Source organism: Echeneis naucrates, chromosome 6 (genome assembly GCF_900963305.1).
Source record: "Echeneis naucrates chromosome 6, fEcheNa1.1, whole genome shotgun sequence".
In the NCBI taxonomy this organism is placed as follows: Eukaryota; Metazoa; Chordata; class Actinopteri; order Carangiformes; family Echeneidae; genus Echeneis; species Echeneis naucrates.
In genome coordinates, this window is record NC_042516.1 from 11226976 (window position 1) to 11245481 (window position 18506).

An 18506-nucleotide genomic window follows, 5' to 3' on the forward strand; every position below is an offset into this window, starting at 1 on the left:
TTTTTTTTTAATCTCCGCTCGTCTAGTTTGCATATAACTGCATCAATTATTTTAGAAATAATTCGGAATCCCTCAGGGTCATGCCGCATGTTTCCCCAGCAGAGGGCGCCGGCTCAGCAGAAACGAGGCGCTGCTGTGCGTCCACTTATGATGAGGTCATAATCAACAGCGGGGGGCAATGTGCACATGCGGCGTTCGCGTACTGTTTGTGTACTTGTAATCTCGACATCTTGTATGAGCACCGCACTTCAAAAGGCTTTATGTCGGAAAGACAACAGAAACAGGCCTATTTATGATAAGACATAGTGAGAACACGTGACACCGACTCACTCTCAGACAACAGGAGTGTGAGCCAGAAAAAAAGATGATGGCGCGCATCACCTTTTTTTCTGTATGTCGTTAAACTTGACAAGTTGCTCAGTACACATAAAGAATGATCCCTCTTTTCTACCTGTCTTTTGCCACTTTTTGGAGTCACTCCCGCTGAAGAGCTCCGAAGTGTGACATTTCCCACGGCCCTTAAGTACCCACTTCGTGAGCTCGGCGTGATTTGCCCCTTTTCGCTTTGTACGTGGACGTAGAGCTGCGAAGTGCCGCAGCCTGGGAAGCAGATAGAGCCAGGCCCGGGTTAACAGCTCGGCTCCACGGCAGACACACGCACGTAAAGGCAGGCAAAGCAGCCGGTTTACAGCAGAGCATGTGTTAGCTCTGAGCTAGCGAGCAGCTAGCTGGTGGAGCAGCGGTCAGTGCATGGCTACGCAGAGACCAGACTTGACTCTCCCACGCAGGCAAGCAGTTTTTGTTTACTACCACCCGTCACATTTGGCAACCGGTGTTGAGAAATGACCCAAACGCTCCCGACTAGCTGTGCAGGGAGAAATATGAGCTGACATCGGCGGTAACTGGGAGATTCCTGTGGCCTGTGATGGTAAATAACCGGAGCTAGCTATCTGGCCTACAGACAGATAACGCCTACATTGTTACTCAGCTGCTGGTAGCTTGTTATGATGACTGACAGCTGGGCGCTGTTAACGTGTATATATCATATTTTACTCAGTTGTGGGTTTAATTGTGATCCCTGCGTGAGCATTAGAGATGAGATGTCTGCAGAGGACATGAAAGACAGACTGGCAAAAGAAACTGTTGAGTATCTGCACAAAACCGCCTTAGATGATTTTTTTTTTATGCGTGACCAAATATGTGTACTAAGCAAGTGCTTCACAAATTAGCAAATCCTCCTTTAAGTCCTGGTAAAGAGGATGTGGATACTCTTGGGTTCAGAGATGGATGATTAGGTCACTGTAATGTGTGTGGCTGAAGAACAGGGCTCATGGCAGATACTCATCAGATATCACAACGTGACCATTTCTCCAATCTCCAAGTTCAGCTGTGAAATTTTAATGTTTGGTCCTTGGCCCATTACCGTGCACTGTAATTTCCAATCATGCCGAATGCTTTACCATAACTAATTTCGATAGCATGTAATATATATCTTATAATATAATTAGTACATAATTATTTTTCATCAGAACAAAGAAACGTTCAACCTTCTTGCCAGATGTAGGACTATATTAATATAGTTATCTTATTTCTCTTATTTTTGTATGTAAAAAAATAATAAAAAAACAGCGTTAGGTTGAAGATTTAATTTCCCTAAATATTTTTAAAGGTTAAAGTATTAATTAAAATGATAATAACAGCAGCAACCTTCTTGTTCTTTTAACTGTCTGTAGTGTAATGTTCAGGAGTAATCTTTTGTAGGTGAATACATAAAATGGGGATATTGTGATCAGTCAGAGAGCCCAGTCTTGAAAAAAAACATTGATTTTTAGACGTTGGAGAGCACTGTTAGTTCTAAATCTTCAATAGATGTTCAGCAAGGTTGAGATTGAATAACCGTGAAGGCCAAAGAATATGATTCACATGATTTTCAAACTCAACCAGTGCCCCTGATGGATGGAGGCATTTTCATTCTGTTTCCCTGCACTTTTTTTTTTTTTTTTTTTTTTTTTAAAAGCTCTGTATTTGAACTATGTCGACTTGGTGTGTGTGTGTGTGTGTTTTTTGTTTTTCTATGATTATCTTTGCGTTAAACCTTTCCAAGCCCCGTTTTTCATACAGTTAAAAGGAAGTTACAAGTTGCTGCTTTCAAATGCTTAGTTTGTTGGAGAGCAACGCTTCCAGAATTAAATTTTTAAAAAGTCTGATTTTCCACCTGGGCATGATAGTGACATTATGGAGTCCTGCTCTGCTGATAAAATCCTACTTAAATGTAACAAGACAAGTTACAAGACAAGAAATTGATCTTTCAAATTTGGTTGTGTCAGGAACAGACAAGTTACAAGACAAGAAATTATTGGAGGTGATAAGTGGGTGTTGTTTGCATTGCCAGAAGTACTTTTTTTGGTGAGACTTAGCTTCCTTTAGACACGGTGTTGAGATCCACTCACTGTGCTGCCCAACATCAGATAGTCTTTCACTGAGCCTCATAAATAAAGACAGGGGCGAGGACGTTTTCAACATTCAGAAGAAGGCCAAGACTTGGATAATTATTTTTTTTAATGCTACTAGTTTAAGTTGTTGAGAAAAGGTTGAAGATGTGAAACACCTGTCAACACTTTAATGTTCAGATCTGCATCATTCTGCTTTTTTTATGCAGGACCAAACACGAGTATGAACTTTAATCCAGAAATATGTATATCAATAATATGAATGAAAGTTTTTTTTGTGTAAAAGCTAAACTTCGATAAAAGTATTGTTTATTTTAATAATATTTTAGTACTAAACCCATTTTCAATTTGGGGAGCGTTTTCAATGTTAAAAAGCATAAGATCTTAATTAAGTATAAACCTGCAGCTAGGTGACAGCAGGCTCCTTTATGGGTCATATCTGCTTCATGTTTCACTTTAGACACTCGCATCTTAGTCACTGATGTACAATAGTTGAAGGTTGCTCTATTGCCTTTGAACAACCACAGTGCAGTCTAAGTTATTATGAAAAATTAGTAAAGCAAACAGTTTATGTTCAACTGTAGCCGGGGAAAGATTACTTTTCACTCTAGACGTTGTGACGTGGCAGCATTTTGCTGTTAAAATTCGTGTCACTGTGTTTGAGTTACAACCTCCTTGTCATTGTTTAATCCACAGACTCTTGACATGGGGAGTAAAATGTCCTTCAGCAGAGGAAGCAGTGACCAAAATACAGTCTCTGAGTTAACTTCTGTGACACCTCATCCTCGCAATTCCATTCATGCTCCTTTGGACTGCAAGCAGGTAGTTAGTGAGAAAGAGAGATGGACATACCCCAGAAATAATGCTGTCTGTAACAGCAGCATAATCTATGGAGTAACTATTTTGAATATAGATATATAGATCAACACTGCATCAAAAGTTATTAACCTGAGGGGCTTTGTATTATTATGTAATGTTCATAATATGGTCCTATGGCATCGGAAGGTTAATTTGTTCATAAATGAAACTACAAATATAATTATACTGTTTGACTGTTTAAGTATTAACATTATTATTTGTGTTCTTTTTGTGTTTATTTTATTTTTGCAGATACAGTAATTTACTATATGTGCAACATGCCATTGTTACATGTGTCTATCATTTCTGTCACAGATACCTGATGATAAGAGATGCGGTGAGGAAGATTTGGACGTCAGGTGGGGAGAGGAAATGAAGGCAACAGAACTGACTGACACTGCCCCTGAGTGCCGCTCATCGGTACAGATGGAGCCTGATGGACATGTTCAGTCTGAGACAAGAGGCAGATTAAATAGTCAACAGAGTGCCTGCGTATCATCACAGGTAGGGATGGACACAAAGACTCAAGTGACATCTATTGCGTGCAGCTCAACAACAGACAGCCACGGACAGCCTGTGGGGGGTCGCCGGAGGCGAGGGCGCCCTCGTAAAAGAAAACCTCTGTTGACCAAAGACAATAAATATTCAAAAGTTGCTCATCTTGATGCAGTTCAGCACAAGGAGATCAGCACAACAATACCTTTGCCAGCCTGCTTAGAAAATCACAAAAGTAGTGATACGCTTAACATTGTAGATGAACCTTTAATCAATAGTTCTGATCCTTATATTGTTTGTGATGGTGCAGCCGAAAACACTCTGCACAAAAGAAAAAGAGGAAGGCCAAAAAGAGGAGAAATTACATATTTGCTAAATCCAAACACTTTTGCCAATACTGCTGCCAGTGTTCCTGTTGCTTCTACTCACACTAATAAATGTAATGGTCCTGCACGGAGGCTGAGGAGTAGAGGAGAACCAGAACCTTCAACACAAGATGGAAGTGCTGAATCTGATAGCAGGGCCGACCCCAAGCAAACTGAACTGACTCCTCCAGAAAATATGAACACATCCAATTTACAAGGTGTTAAAAGAAGACGGTTTAAACTGGCTGATCAGCATGTTCCCGCTAAAGTGTCCAGACTGGTTGTTTCCCAGGAGGCCTTGGTGTTGAGCAATGGCACAGGCTGTGGGGAGGGAACAGAGACAGATAAGCAGGTGGAACTAAATGCTGATAAACAAGTGACTGATACAGATGGAAAGGAAGGTCAATGCTCCCCACAGTGTGGGAAAGGTGACGTGCAGCAACCAGAACTAAAGGAGCACACATCACCAAAAAGAAAGCTGTGCACCCAGCCTACAGCTTATTCTGACCTTACACCTTCAAAGGACTTGAACAGCCTTCGCTTGACAAGTCAAACTGATGAACCTGAAATAAAACGATCAGTGGAGGAGTCACAAACTTCAAAAAGCAGTCTTGGCTCTCCAATTAATGCAACCATCCAGACTACACAACCTTCTTGGACAGATGATGTAACATCCCCTAAGAAAACACCAAAACCTATTGGGAACTGTCCTGCTGTTAAAACTGAGAATACAGAGGTAGAGCTGGATCATTTAGTTCCTTTGTCAGACAGGCCTAAACCTTTGCAGTACAATGCCAACACCTCAGTTGAATCTGGGGGTCCCAGCAATCAGCGAAACACTTTCAGACGCAAGAGAGGTGGCAAGAGGAGGAGGAGAATAAATAATGTGTTACCTAGTGAGCCGATTGTAGAGGCGAATGAAGGAAGCACTGAAGCTCAAGAAGCAGATGGTGTTGACAAAGATAATTCCAACACAAATGTGATATACACTAAAAAAGGAGGTAAAACGCTTTTGAAATGTGGTTACTGTGGTCGTACGTTTAAATTTCTGTCTCAGTTCATCATCCATCAACGGATTCATACAGGTGAGCGTCCTTTTAAATGTCCTGAATGTGGCAAAGGTTTTAGCAAAAACTCCAACTTAAATCTTCATCTCAAGACGCACAAAAAAAGCAATATATATCAAAAATGTCCATTTTGCAAGATCAAATTCTCCTGCTCTGAATATGCGTCTCATATGAAGATGCACGCACAAGAGTTGGAGCAGGACTCTGAGAGCAAAAATTCAGAGAAACGGAGTAGAGGAAACAACCGTGACAACAGCCAGGGTCTTAATACACCAGTCTCCTCAGAAAAGAGAGAACGAAAAGTGTGCCAATACTGTGGTAAAACATTTCCATTCCAGTCTGCCCTTATAAGACATGTGCGCGTTCACACAGGGGAGAAGCCTTATAAATGTGACATATGTGGCAAAGCTTTTGGTCAGGCCTATTTCCTCCGTGTTCACGAGTTAACACACTGGTCTGTTAAACGCTACAATTGCACACGTTGTGAAAAATCGTTCACTCATTATAGCAATGCAAAAAATCATACATGCAGACCTACGGGAAGCAGCAACAGCTCACAACCAAGCAGACGCGTAAAGCCTTCTCTAACATACACGTGTCACATCTGCAAGAATGTTTTTGACCATTTGCAGGAGTTCAACAGTCACATGAGAGCTCACACGGGTGCAAAGCTTTATCGCTGCTTGTATTGTGACAAGCTGTTTGGTGTACTGTCTGAATTTGACTCCCACCGCATTCAATGCAGAGGAGAGAGAAATGCCTCCAGCTCTGCGGTAAAAGAGGAAGAGACAATGTCACTAATACAGTACACAGTGCCTGCTCTCAGGTGTTCATCTGGACACAATTCAGCTTCTGCTCTCCCAGCTGCCAGCTGTGAAACACAGAAAAAACAGACACAAACCTGTCGCAAACAACGCTTACGTAACCTAAAGAAACCGTTTCAGTCCACAGTCATACCGGCTCACCATCTTTCACACTTTGTGTCAAAGTTAAACAAGCTAGATGTCAGATCTGACCCCAGGAAATATCTATGTCCAAACTGTGGGCGACTGTTTAGACACATGGGCAGACTCCGAGCCCACATGCTGACTCATGTCCGTGGTCAAAGTTACACGTGTGCCTGTTGTGGTAAAACTCTGGAAAACTGGAAAAAACTCTGGCATCACCAGAGAGTCCACCGCCAGAGGCGTGGCCGCTTCACTTGTCCTCAGTGCGGGCAAGGTTTTCGGTTTGTTGAGCCTTATAAAAAACACATGAGCGAGCACCCAGACTTCCAGTGGATTCAGGTCAGACCTAAGAAATTGTTTCTGCCTTATCAATGTGAGCAGTGCAGATGCAGCTTCAGGACTCTCGACTTGTTATTCGATCACCAGCTCTGCCATTCTTCAACTCATGACATACACAAGGACTGTGCTTTTGATTTGTCCATAGATGATCCTAATACACAAGTGACCAAGAAATCATTTCGCTCCTCCGCCAAAAACCACACAACAGTGTTAACTCTTGAATCTGAGGAGAGCAGCTCTCCTCCAAGCCCCTCATCCAAATACACCCAGCCAGCTCCTCAAGCACACATGATTTCTTTTGTCCAAAATCAGGCTCTTGATTTGGATAAATCTTCCCCATGTCCTGGCAACTCACATTTAATTCAAAATACTGAAACCGGTCAAGACAGAATAGTCGAAAATGAACTTGGAAAACCCAATACACCTCTGAGAACCATGAAGGGGCATGCAGCTCAAAATGACAGGATATCAAATGAAGGGTCTTCAGATAGCATTAAGTGTGCTATTTGTGGTAATGCATATCCTGCCATTTCAGACCTTTACCAGCACTATTTGCAGCACGCTCGAGGCCAGGTGTAACAACTAACTGCAGATCAAAATCAGCTGGTTTATCAACGTGTCCTGTAGTCCTTGGAGCAGATGTAAAAACTAGTTGTTTGTTCTGTGCCTGGAATGATTTGAAATTCTACCAAGTTTACAATTTATGAAGGTATACACTGACTATACAAAATCATTAGGCTGTCTGTTCTCATTACACTAAGCAGCATGCTTCCTTTTTTCTGTTACATTTCTGTCAATCAAAATGAAGGGGAAAGATGTAGATGGGAGATTTAAGCTGTTGGAATGTGCTGTGGTGGGAGGGCCTTGCAACCATGGTCCTGGAAAGTAAAAATAAAGTAATTGGCCAAATAATAACCTGTTCAAGTACTAGAAATTATTCTCTAAGTTAATGATCATCAATGCCTGAGTTCAGTTAACTAATATGTGTTAAATATTCATTTATATTCATATATTACTGCCACTGCCTGGCCTAAGAATTCATTCTCCATCTAGTATAATGCAAAATTATGATTGATTACACGTCACATATCTCAAACTCCTCATTTCACTATAATTTATTTTAAGTAAACTTTACAAAATCAAATGTTTGAGACTTTACAGCAATAAATTCAAGAGTATATATTAAATGTCCAGACATTTGCACCATGTTGTCCATAAATATTCTGGCCAATGAGGTAAATATTCCACATATAGTGTGACAAATTGTGGAATGCACTCATTCATGGCCGCCATGAATTTAATGATTGTCATCCAGGTCTGTCCTTTTTGACAAGTCGATCTGTTACTCGGGGGATGTTTCACTGACTGCTGTTTGTTTAGCTCTGGTCCACAACAGCTATATCAGTGTAAGCTTCTGCTGTGGCACACATCTGCCAAAGAGTTTATTCTGTTCCAGACCTGCAATATGATGGCTGAAATCAAGTTCTACTAAATTTTCCAGACAGACAATATACTTCCACTGCACATTTCACACCTCTTGCACAACGTAAGCTTGATTGAATATCTTTTGTTAACTTCTTCTGAGAAACTACATGTTCATGCTTCAATGTCAGGTTTGGGATTATTGAAATCAAAAAATTATATTTCAAAAGATGTTTCCCACATGGACACCCTGATCTGTTGTATGTAACTTTATGCTATAGTTTGTCTTAAACACAATAAAGTCCTCTTTTGTATTCATATTTGATTGTTGCAATTCTTTCTAGATGAGGTTTAGTGCCTTAACTGTGAAACACTTTCACATTTGAAGATAAGTTTGGGACATAACGTAATATTTTTACTAATGATATGGTGAAATGTAAGACAATGTCTTTCTAGCAGCAATAATAGTAAGTTCTGAGTGACAACTTAAATACAATATGCCCCATTTCATACATGTAGACAAAAATAATAGGTTCATTTAGTTCAGTATTAAAATTGAAATATCTAGTCCATAAGGTTGAATGTAGTGTATAGTGCTCTGACAAGTAGCCAAACAGATGAGAGAAAACCTAGATTTTTATTTCATTTTTTTATTAATGCAGACTCCTGTTTCACAACAAATAACTTTAAAGTGACTTTAGTTGGAGGACATGGTGCTGCGAATCCAGGAGTTGTAGTTGCAGACCTTGGCGTAGACTCCAGGCTTGTTCCTCTGGGCACAGCCGTAGCCCCAGGACACCACACCCTGCAGCTGACCGTTGCACACAACGGGGCCACCAGAGTCACCCTGATAGGACACGGACACAAAAACGGCGTGAGTAGAGCTGTTGTGAAGTTCGGTGTGTTCACTTGTAGAGACAGTAATGGTGACTTTATCTGATACCTGGCAGGAGTCCTTGCCTCCCTCGAGGAATCCAGCACAGAACATGTTGGAGGTGATCTGTCCAGGGTAGGAGTTCCTGCAGCTGCTGTCGCTCAGGATGGGGGCGTCCAGGCACCTCAGGCGATCGGGGTAGTTGCCTGGAGAAGAAGGAAGAAAAGCAAGATGTGACATTGCTCATACACAAACTTTTACCAAGTTGTCTTGGAATGTTTACGGACTTCCAGAGCTGCTGGTGTTGCCCCATCCAGAGATCAGACAGCGGGTGCCAGAGCTGGCGCAGCTGGATGGCAGAGACACGGTGCGGACGTAGCTGTTGAGGGTGGCGGGCCTGCTCAGCTTGATCAGCATGATGTCATTGTCCAGGTTGCGGCTGCTGTACCTGGGGTGACGGATGACCTTGGCAGAGTTGATGAACTGCTCAGTGCCCTCGTTGACAGCGATGTTGTGCTCACCAAGACGCACCTGGATGCGACTGAGAGAGACGTGTGGGAAATATTCACTCCATCTGAAATGCTGACAGGCTGTGTGGTTCGATTTACGTCTAACATCCATTGTCTTTACTTACGACTTGTAGCAGTGAGCAGCAGACACCACCCAGGAGCTGGAGATCAGGGAGCCGCCACAGAAGTGGTAGCCAGAGTTCAGAGAGACCTGGTAGGGCAAAGCGTTCTTTCTGCACTCATAGCCTCCAACAATCTTATCATCCTCATCATCGATGGGAGCAGCATCTGATATTAAAAGAGAAATAACCAGAAATTACGGCCTGTGCAACAGAAATTTTAAAAGAGAGAGAGAGTGTGTTTGTGTTTAGGTCGTCATGAAATATACACAGTAATGATAATAATTATCATAAGAATAATTTGGATTTTTTTTTTTTAAAAGCAACTAAGTAAAATTTAAGGTTATGACTCACAAGCCACAGCAAACAGAGCCAGAAGAATGAAAGCCTTCATGGTGGTTTGTGTCTGAGCCTCAGTGTCTGTTCAGCTCCACTGCTGGCTCTTTTAAACCTGCTCAGCCCCTCTGCTATCTGATTAACCAAGGCCATGAACTTGCATTTTCCATCTTTCATTTTTCTGTCATAGACCAACCTGTGTGAAACACACCTGGAAGACGAGAGTCAACATATTGACAGTGTATGCTTTAGTCCCACCACCAGTCACGCAGACTTGGTTTATTCTCTTCTATGAAATGAATGCATGAGTTTTAAAGAACTCACGTCAAATGTCATTTTTTCCTCCAAATGTTTATATTGAAGTGGAAATTCTCTTAGCTACATGCAAGATATTCCATAAATTGTAAAATGACAACGTTCACCCAGAGTAAGTTCATTCATCAATGCTCTGTGCTTCATGTACAGCATTCATGCTTTCACCCAAATTTCTAATCTAGGATTTTTTATATATCTATCTCTGTCCTAAAGATGTGATTCATAAAACATTTTCTCAAATACAATGTACTGACGAGTGTGAAAAGTTTTTTTTTTTTCTTTTCCCAACACTTTAACTGCGAATAACATGAACTTCTTCTGCCAAATTGGTCATGCATCATTAGTATCAATACGGAATTTATGTTAAATTAACATCTTTGTTTTTATCGGAACAACACTTGCCATTAAATATGTGTCAGGGATTATTCACATTGCTATATTTTTTGAAAATGAATGAATGAATGAATGAAAGCTTTTATTGACCGTCAGGAAATTGGCTTTTCACGAGCAAGCACAAAAAGCATATTACCAAACATAGCAGCACACATGGTAACAACTATGGGTATATAAAAAGTATCCAAAGAGGCATGATTGTGATCCATGTTGTGTCAGGTGCTACAGTAAAATGTCAGAGATTATTTAGCAGCTGAATGTTGTTTGGGACAAAGGATAAGTGCCCTCTTTTAGTACTCATCCTGGGCATATATATCTCTGTGATGAAGGAGGAAGGCACATATTCCAAACTCAGAGGGTGCAGTGGATCGGCTGCAATCTTGAGAGCTAGATTTGTGATGCACTGATCTGCTATGCAGGTGATACTGTGCATTCTTTTTGCAGTTATCTTATTGCCAGTTTTGATGACCTTGTCCAGTTAGTTAAGTTAGCATTTTGTACAGTGACTGCTCCTCCCAGCAGAGAATTCAAATTGTCAAAGTGCTCCGAATTGCACGTTTTGGATAGTTTTTGTTGCTGTGATGAACCATCATCTGAATCTTACTGTGAAACGATAGGTTTCTACACACAATGTGTTATTGTCCTCTTTTGTGACACCAGTGAACCGAAGCAGCATGTGCTTCTGTATTGCAATTCAGCGATATTTTTTTCAAATATCCCAACCATGATTAAATAAACAGAGTGTTTATCATTGAAAGTGAGCGAGCTTTCCTTAGTTGCTATATATAAGATAAATGTTGTGAACATATAGTCTGACCTTTATGAGGTAATAAACCTTCAGAAGTCAGTCTCTAAAGATTCACTTGATGCCACAAAGCCCTCAACAATGACTAAAGGTTTATTTGGCAAGTATTCAACACTTCCTTTCCACAATTTTAAAATATGACAGTGTGGAAACACACATCTTTTATATGTTGTGAGGTATTTCTATCTCAAATATTTATATAAGCTCTCATGATTCAGCGCTTGTTGTGTTTTTGATAAGTAGAGATATTTTTCATGTTTCTTTTTCATATTTATACAGAACTGTGAGTGACTTATTTTGTGCACAGCTTCGATTCATCCCAGAGGAGGCATGTTATTTTCTTCTTTCTCTTCTTGTTGCTTCTCTTCATTGGTTTATTCAACAGCATCAAACAAGACGTGACAGAGTGGGGTTCTTGTTAATAATTAATATTTATTGAAATTCATGAACTGAGATTCTTTAGTTGGAGGACATGGTGCTGCGAATCCAGGAGTTGTAGTTGCAGACCTTGGCGTAGACTCCAGGCTTGTTCCTCTGGGCACAGCCGTAGCCCCAGGACACCACACCCTGCAGCTGACCGTTGCACACAACGGGGCCACCAGAGTCACCCTGATAGGACACGGACACAAAAACGGCGTGAGTAGAGCTGTTGTGAAGTTCAGTGTGTTCACTTGTAGAGACAGTAATGGTGACTTTATCTGATACCTGGCAGGAGTCCTTGCCTCCCTCGAGGAATCCAGCACAGAACATGTTGGAGGTGATCTGTCCAGGGTAGGAGTTCCTGCAGCTGCTGTCGCTCAGGATGGGGGCGTCCAGGCACCTCAGGCGATCGGGGTAGTTGCCTGGAGAAGAAGGAAGAAAAGCAAGATGTGACATTGCTCATACACAAACTTGTACCAAGTTGTCTTGCAGTGTTTACGGACTTCCAGAGCTGCTGGTGTTGCCCCATCCAGAGATCAGACAGCGGGTGCCAGAGCTGGCGCAGCTGGATGGCAGAGACACGGTGCGGACGTAGCTGTTGAGGGTGGCGGGCCTGCTCAGCTTGATCAGCATGATGTCATTGTCCAGGTTGCGGCTGCTGTACCTGGGGTGACGGATGACCTTGGCAGAGTTGATGAACTGCTCAGTGCCCTCGTTGACAGCGATGTTGTGCTCACCAAGACGCACCTGGATGCGACTGAGAGAGACGTGTGGGAAATATTCACTCCATCTGAAATGCTGACAGGCTGTGTGGTTCGATTTACGTCTAACATCCATTGTCTTTACTTACGACTTGTAGCAGTGAGCAGCAGACACCACCCAGGAGCTGGAGATCAGGGAGCCGCCACAGAAGTGGTAGCCAGAGTTCAGAGAGACCTGGTAGGGCAAAGCGTTCTTTCCACACTCATAGCCTCCAACAATCTTATCATCCTCATCATTGATGGGAGCAGCAACTTAGAATAAGAGAGTTGCAATCATGTTAAAATATCAAAATTATAATTTTTTGAAAAAGAAAAAAATCTATATTTACATCAAACCAAATACTTATAAGCTGCAGCAAACAAGGCAAAGAGAATGAAGTACTTCATGATTTGACTTTTCCAAGCACACCACACCACATTATTGGATACAATGGTTTTTATACCTGTTGAAAAGCTAACTCGACTATTTTTTATCTACCTCTCTCTCAAGGATTTTCCCATGCACTGTGCTACATGATTAAATATTACTCAATCTGGGAAGCAGCAGCTTGGTCAAAGAGAAAAGCAGAAATATTTTGCATAAGTCATTTATCTTTAAGAAATACAAAGATCTATACAGTGGATTCAAAAAGCAGCCAATGAATAAAATACTGATTTGACTTTTCTAAGCACACCACACCACAGTATTGGATAAGGTGGGTTTTATACTTGTTGAAAAGCTAAATCGATTACTTTTAGTCTACATCTCTCAAGGATTTTCCCATGCACTGTGCTCCATGATTAAATATTACTCAACCTGGGAAGCAGCAGCTTGGTCAAAGAGAAAAGCAGAAATATTTTGCATAAGTCATTTATCTTTAAGAAATACAAACATCTATGAAGTTGATTCAAAAAGCAGCCAATGAAAAAAATACTGAGTAAAATATAGGAACACATGGACAGACAAAGGTGTAGGGCGCCTGATAGGGTGTAAACAAAATCCTTCCTCAGGTTCAAATGTACACTTGCAGTGTTATTTCATACAAACATGTCACAGGGATTTGCCATAATCCAAAACTTTTTTTATGTTCGTAACTGTAATACTTGCAAACTCCAAAGATTTGATTTCCTTGGGTGGAAATCTTAATAATGTCTCAGAAGGGTCTTTGAGAAATGCTATGTAGACTGATAAGGATTATAGGGGGAATATAGAGAAAGGATTCGGATTGCTTCATTTAAATACTTAATAAAATCATCAGTCAAGAGAAATTATTACGCTATATCATCCATTTTTTTTTCTCAACCCGCTAAACTGCCTCCGGGTAATTATCCGTTTGTTTTTGTTTTTTGTTCTTTGTTGGAGGAGGGTTCAAAGGATTTGTCTTCATTTGGTTGAAGTTGATTTTGAGTTCATGTCGACGTACTTAATTGCTTTTTGGGAAATTGTAGGAAACTAGTTGGCTCGTGCGAAAGACTCCGAAGTTGATTTGTGCAACATGTCCGAACAGTGATTGGCTCCTAACATGCCCCGTGCGTGACGTCAACAGAAAGCGACTGTGTTGGGTTTATGTATCGGCTGCTGAGCTAACAGCTGCACCGATTATGTTTTGGTTTTGTTTTGCCTCCCATGTGCCGTTACCATGAGGTAAGAAACGCAAAAGAGCGTCAGCTTTCCCTTCAATTCCGCCCGGTTGTCGTTGGCAGCTCAGATAAAGCTGTTGCTTTGCCTGAAGCTGTGGCTAGCTGTTAGCAACAGCTAGCTCCATTGCAAGATCAGCACCTAATGTATGCGGAATGCGCAACCATTGCGGATGTGGTGCAGAAAAATATTGCGCATCGATGCGACAGAATACAGAAGTCAGGATCGCAGAGAAATACGATCGTAGCTATTCTAAAATGCTACGCAGTTGTAAGCAGTGTTATGTTTTGTTGTTGTATTTCAGCTCTGGAGGCGATTCTCTGCCTGGATGATGCTTCTCGCTGTAACACAGCTGGACGCTCAGATGTAGCTCTCAGCCTGCCCCAGATGTTTTTACACAGCGGACAGATGTTTTCGGCAACACATCAGTCTAAAGTCTGCGGACTTCACGCTCCAACCAGACATAACACGATTGTATTTTTTCAATGAGCTGCAGCAATGAGTTGAATCTTTTAAGAATACTGCTTGAAAGCGCATTTGAAGATAATTAGTCTACACTCCTTCTCATCCCATTGTGTGATAGGCAGCTCATAGTTATCTGATGCAGTATAGGGAACACTTGCAATGTCTTTGGCAGTAGGTTGAATTATCCCTTGAACTCGTGTTGATGGGGAAGCAGCTGTCAGAATCAGAATTGGCCTCCCAGTCAGTTCTGCTGTGAATCAGGTCTGACCCATGACTGAGTACTACGAGGAGGGGGGGCTGCTGTACGAGCAATCACCTCCCATGCACATCAAAGTGGAGTCTCCGGAGGGACCCTTTGGAGGGGGAGCCTCAGAAAACGGCTTCCCCAGGGAGGATGACGACTCGGAGGGCAGCTGTGACCAAAACAGTGGATTACCTGGAGGGCTCCCCTTCAATGTGGTAGTGGTGCACCCGAACATCATGGCACCTGGAATGTCCTCAGACGACCTCTTGTCCATTGAACAAAGTAAGCCTGAATAAGATTTAAACCATTATTGAACCCAGATTAGCCGATTCTTTTGCTTCTGAAGCAGCTAGAAACAGTAGTTGTTTCATGAGAGGTTTGCAAAAGCACCCTCAGGTTAAGTGTTATTGAAGCAAACGCACTGATTTACAGAAAACAATTATTGCATTACCTGTTCAACTAAAAGCACTCATCTTGCATCACCAATGAAAAACGGTGAAATTCTTTATTTCCCTGATTCATGGCTTTCTCATAGTAGTTATAGTTGAATGTATACTAGATTAACACAGTAAAAATATAACACTGACATTGATAAATCACATTTTTCTTCCTGATATATATTTAGCTGGATGTTTTTCCTCTCCCTTTTGGGGTGTTCTGTCACCTACTCCCTACAGACAGAGCTATGTCAGCAGCACTGGCTGCTGGTGGTGCAGGAAAAAGAAAGAGTCGTTTCAGCGGAGCAGAGCTGGAGGTGTTGGTGTCAGAAGTCACTCGGTGTGAAGGGGAGCTGTTTGGTCCTGCAGGAAGGCTCCGCCGGCGGGAAAGAGAGCGCATATGGGCAGGGATCCTAGAGAGAGTCAATGCTGTATCCAGAGTCCCACGTACTCTTCGGGAAGTGAAGAAGCGGTGGGATGACCTAAAAAGGCGCAATGGTGGCAGGCTGGCAGATGCCCGCCACCGCACCTGTTACCTGCCATCCAGCAGAGGGGCCTCAATGCTGGGACGTCCTTCACAGCCTAGCCCCAGGCTTCAGCAAGCCAGGCAAAAACAAAACACCCGACCAAAGCCCAGTTTTCCTTGTTTCCCTGACTCAGACACAGGTACAAACAAATTAAATAAGTAAAATGAAGTACTGTTTTTTTAAGTATATCCAGATACATCTAAAATCAATTTTATTATGTCTGCTTAAAATTTTTATAGGTGTAGGAGTGGAAGGATCAGAGAGAGATGGTTTGGAGAAAGACGAAGACAATCCTGAGCGTGACAGAGACATGGGAGAACCTGAGTGTGAAACAGTAGAGAACAGCATGGAGGACAAATTGGGATTAGGACTCGGTCTGGGCATTGGGCCACCCCCTCCTTCAGAGCGATGGCTGCCCCCTTCCCCACTCTACAGTGCTCCTTTCCTCAATGGTAGCCCTCAGCCCAGCAGTCCTCAACCATCACTTGGAGCACAGCAGGGCCCTCTTGAAGTCCCTCCCCGCAGTTCCTGGCTTGAAGATGAGCTGCGAGGTTTGGGAGAAGCAGCAATTCAACTGGGAAATCATGTAGAAAAGAGTCTACGGGAGTTTGGAGAAGGTTTTAGGCAGGACATGAGGACACTTGTTGCTTCACAAGAGGCATTAACAGTTAGTCTACAACAAAACAATGTCCTCTTACAAAGGCTGTTAGGAGTGCTAGAGGCCCAGCAACAACCACAGCAACATCGTGTACCAGCACATCAATCACAAACATCTCAACAGCACTTACAGCCACAGCCTGCTCTGCAGCAGCTGCAGCATATAGAACCACAGCAACAACAACAACAGCGGATTGAAACACCACAGCAGCAACAGCTACAACAACATCAGCAGCAAGCACTTGTACAACAACAGTCACAACAGCACCAAACACAAATACACCAGCCACAGATCACCCAACATCCAAACAATCAGTCAGCTGTACCTGTGGTGCCTGCACCATCATCCCCTGACATATGTGGCACTTTTCCCTCTGATCCACCCACAGACACAAATGTAAGTGTTCAGAGGCCACGGCGAGGAAGAGCTGTTGATCACAGACGCAGAAGACGGCGCTGAGGGAAACTACTCCTTTTAAAAACTCCAAGTGCGCACTATCATCAAAATGTGACAACAAATATGCTCTTTTTCTATTGACAGTGTTTCTGTAAAAAATTAACTTAGTTGCTTGGAATTTTTCTTCTTTCTCCACACCAGTGATCCATCTTGCACTTAGATTTGTCTTTTAAGAGGACTGAAGTGGATGGGGGAAAATAAGACAAAGTAGATAATGGGTTGGCCTTAACATAAACTTGGTTCCACATCGGTACATGTTGTGCTAGATGATGTTTGGGAAATGGTTTCCTCTATGGAGTGGCAACTTCAGGGCAGCATGGCGGCACGGTGGTTAGCATTGTTGCCCCACAGTAAGAAGGTTGTGGGTTTGGTTCTCTGGCCTGGAGCCTTCCTGTGCGGAGTTTGCATGTTCTCCCCGTGCTTGCATGGGTTTCCTCCCTCTGTCCAAAGACATACATGTTTAGGTTAATCGGTGACTCTAAATTGTCTGTAGGTCTGAGTGTGAGTGTGAATGGACTGGCGACCTGCCCAGGGTGTACCTGGACAGGTCGCCCTTTCCCAATGTGAGCTGGGATTGGCTCTAACCCCCCCCAATGGCCCTGAAATGGATAAGCAGTAAGCAGTAGAAGATGGATGGATGAATGAATGAATGAATGAGTGACAACTTCACTATTGAGAACTATTTCAACACCCAGACAATAACATACTGTAGGTGCTGATGTTTAGTATGCATGTCACTGTACATGCTTTGCAGTAGAGCTGCAAAGCTCCAGATGCTCCAAATAGTTCAGTACCGTCTCAGTTCTCCTGATACACTAACTAGGTAGTGATGAAGTACTTGTAATCTACAGCTGTTACCATACATTGTAGTTATACAGCTATTGTAATTACCTGCTAATGTATGCTTGTGCTTTTTTTTTTTTAAGTGTAATGATACATACTTTTCCAACTTTGGTTGGACAATAAAGTTAGACTGTGTTCTGTTCAGTGCGTTTTGGGACAAACATATTACAAAATTGCCAGTTTTGGTGATAACGAACAAAAAAACAACGAAGACCATCAGACATTAACCTCACAGTAGGCTTGAAACTTTAATCCATATGTTTCCCGTGCAATTTAAAAGCATACATAAGTATGTGGGGGATATTTATTATAATCTTGCATGCAGTATGATGGATATGTCTGGTAGTTGCAAAGAAACAACATATGGCCATCATCTACATAGTTTTGCACAAGCTATATTTTGTAGATAGCTACTGTTCGGTTGAAATGTAACTAAACTGTAATAAATTCCAGATATGGACAGCAAATAAACCCAACAGATCACTTGTGAATTTGTCAGAGCCTATAAAAACCTCACTGTATACTCAATGGACATGTTGAAAAGTTTATCTTGAGTTGTGCGGAGAACATTTGCTGTGTCGAGCGACAAAACGACAACAGTGGCGGAAAGGGAAAGTTGTTGGTTAAGGCCCGGAGTTAAAATGTTCTGAATGGTGAACCTGAGCAGTCTGTGAAAAAAATGGGAGTTTTATTTTGAAAGTTTGGGCCGGAAATGTCATTCCACGCTCATGTTGGCTAACGTGATCCTTGTGTGCTTTGGACAAGGGGGTGCATGGGTGAAAC

General features: G+C 42.2%; 3 protein-coding genes across 6 annotated transcripts; 2 read left to right on the top strand and 1 right to left on the bottom strand.

Moving 5' to 3' along the window:
• The first annotated feature begins 577 nt into the window (after window positions 1–577).
• LOC115045037 (zinc finger protein 616) lies at window positions 578–8263 on the top strand. Of its 3 annotated transcripts, none has more exons than XM_029504500.1 (3): window positions 578–788; window positions 3147–3272; window positions 3624–8263. In XM_029504500.1, the coding sequence occupies exons 2-3, from the start codon at window positions 3156–3158 to the stop codon at window positions 7098–7100; spliced, it is 3594 nt and encodes a 1197-aa protein (XP_029360360.1). In that variant the 5' UTR covers window positions 578–788; window positions 3147–3155; the 3' UTR covers window positions 7101–8263. The 3 variants fall into 3 exon arrangements, with proteins under 3 accessions (XP_029360360.1, XP_029360362.1, XP_029360359.1); XM_029504499.1 differs by lacking the exon at window positions 578–788 and adding an exon at window positions 796–928; XM_029504502.1 differs by lacking the exon at window positions 3147–3272.
• Window positions 8264–8640: 377 nt separating this feature from the next.
• On the bottom strand, window positions 8641–12862 carry LOC115044628 (snake venom serine protease NaSP-like). The gene is given in 10 exon segments (XM_029503761.1): window positions 8641–8790; window positions 8887–9023; window positions 9105–9358; window positions 9452–9614; window positions 9800–9851; window positions 11757–11903; window positions 12000–12136; window positions 12218–12471; window positions 12565–12727; window positions 12805–12862. Coding segments are annotated over 10 exon segments (1515 nt in total).
• A 1143-nt stretch (window positions 12863–14005) lies between these two features.
• Window positions 14006–17312, top strand: LOC115044799 (uncharacterized). Of its 2 annotated transcripts, none has more exons than XM_029504067.1 (4): window positions 14006–14099; window positions 14398–15084; window positions 15480–15905; window positions 16006–17312. In XM_029504067.1, the coding sequence occupies exons 2-4, from the start codon at window positions 14829–14831 to the stop codon at window positions 16881–16883; spliced, it is 1560 nt and encodes a 519-aa protein (XP_029359927.1). In that variant the 5' UTR covers window positions 14006–14099; window positions 14398–14828; the 3' UTR covers window positions 16884–17312. The 2 variants fall into 2 exon arrangements, with proteins under 2 accessions (XP_029359927.1, XP_029359928.1); XM_029504068.1 differs by having other exon boundaries at window positions 14015–14099; window positions 14820–15084.
• Window positions 17313–18506: the final 1194 nt, after the last annotated feature.

Bases quoted from the DNA above. Each gene is read 5' to 3' on its own strand.
- LOC115045037 (XM_029504499.1), top strand. The intron at 3,273-3,623 runs GTAGTTAGTGAG...TTTCTGTCACAG, and splicing joins CTCCTTTGGACTGCAAGCAG to ATACCTGATGATAAGAGATG.
- LOC115044799 (XM_029504067.1), top strand. From the start codon at position 14,829: ATGACTGAGTACTACGAGGAGGGGGGGCTGCTGTACGAGCAATCACCT. The intron at 15,085-15,479 runs GTAAGCCTGAAT...TACTCCCTACAG, and splicing joins CCTCTTGTCCATTGAACAAA to ACAGAGCTATGTCAGCAGCA. The intron at 15,906-16,005 runs GTACAAACAAAT...AAATTTTTATAG, and splicing joins TTTCCCTGACTCAGACACAG to GTGTAGGAGTGGAAGGATCA.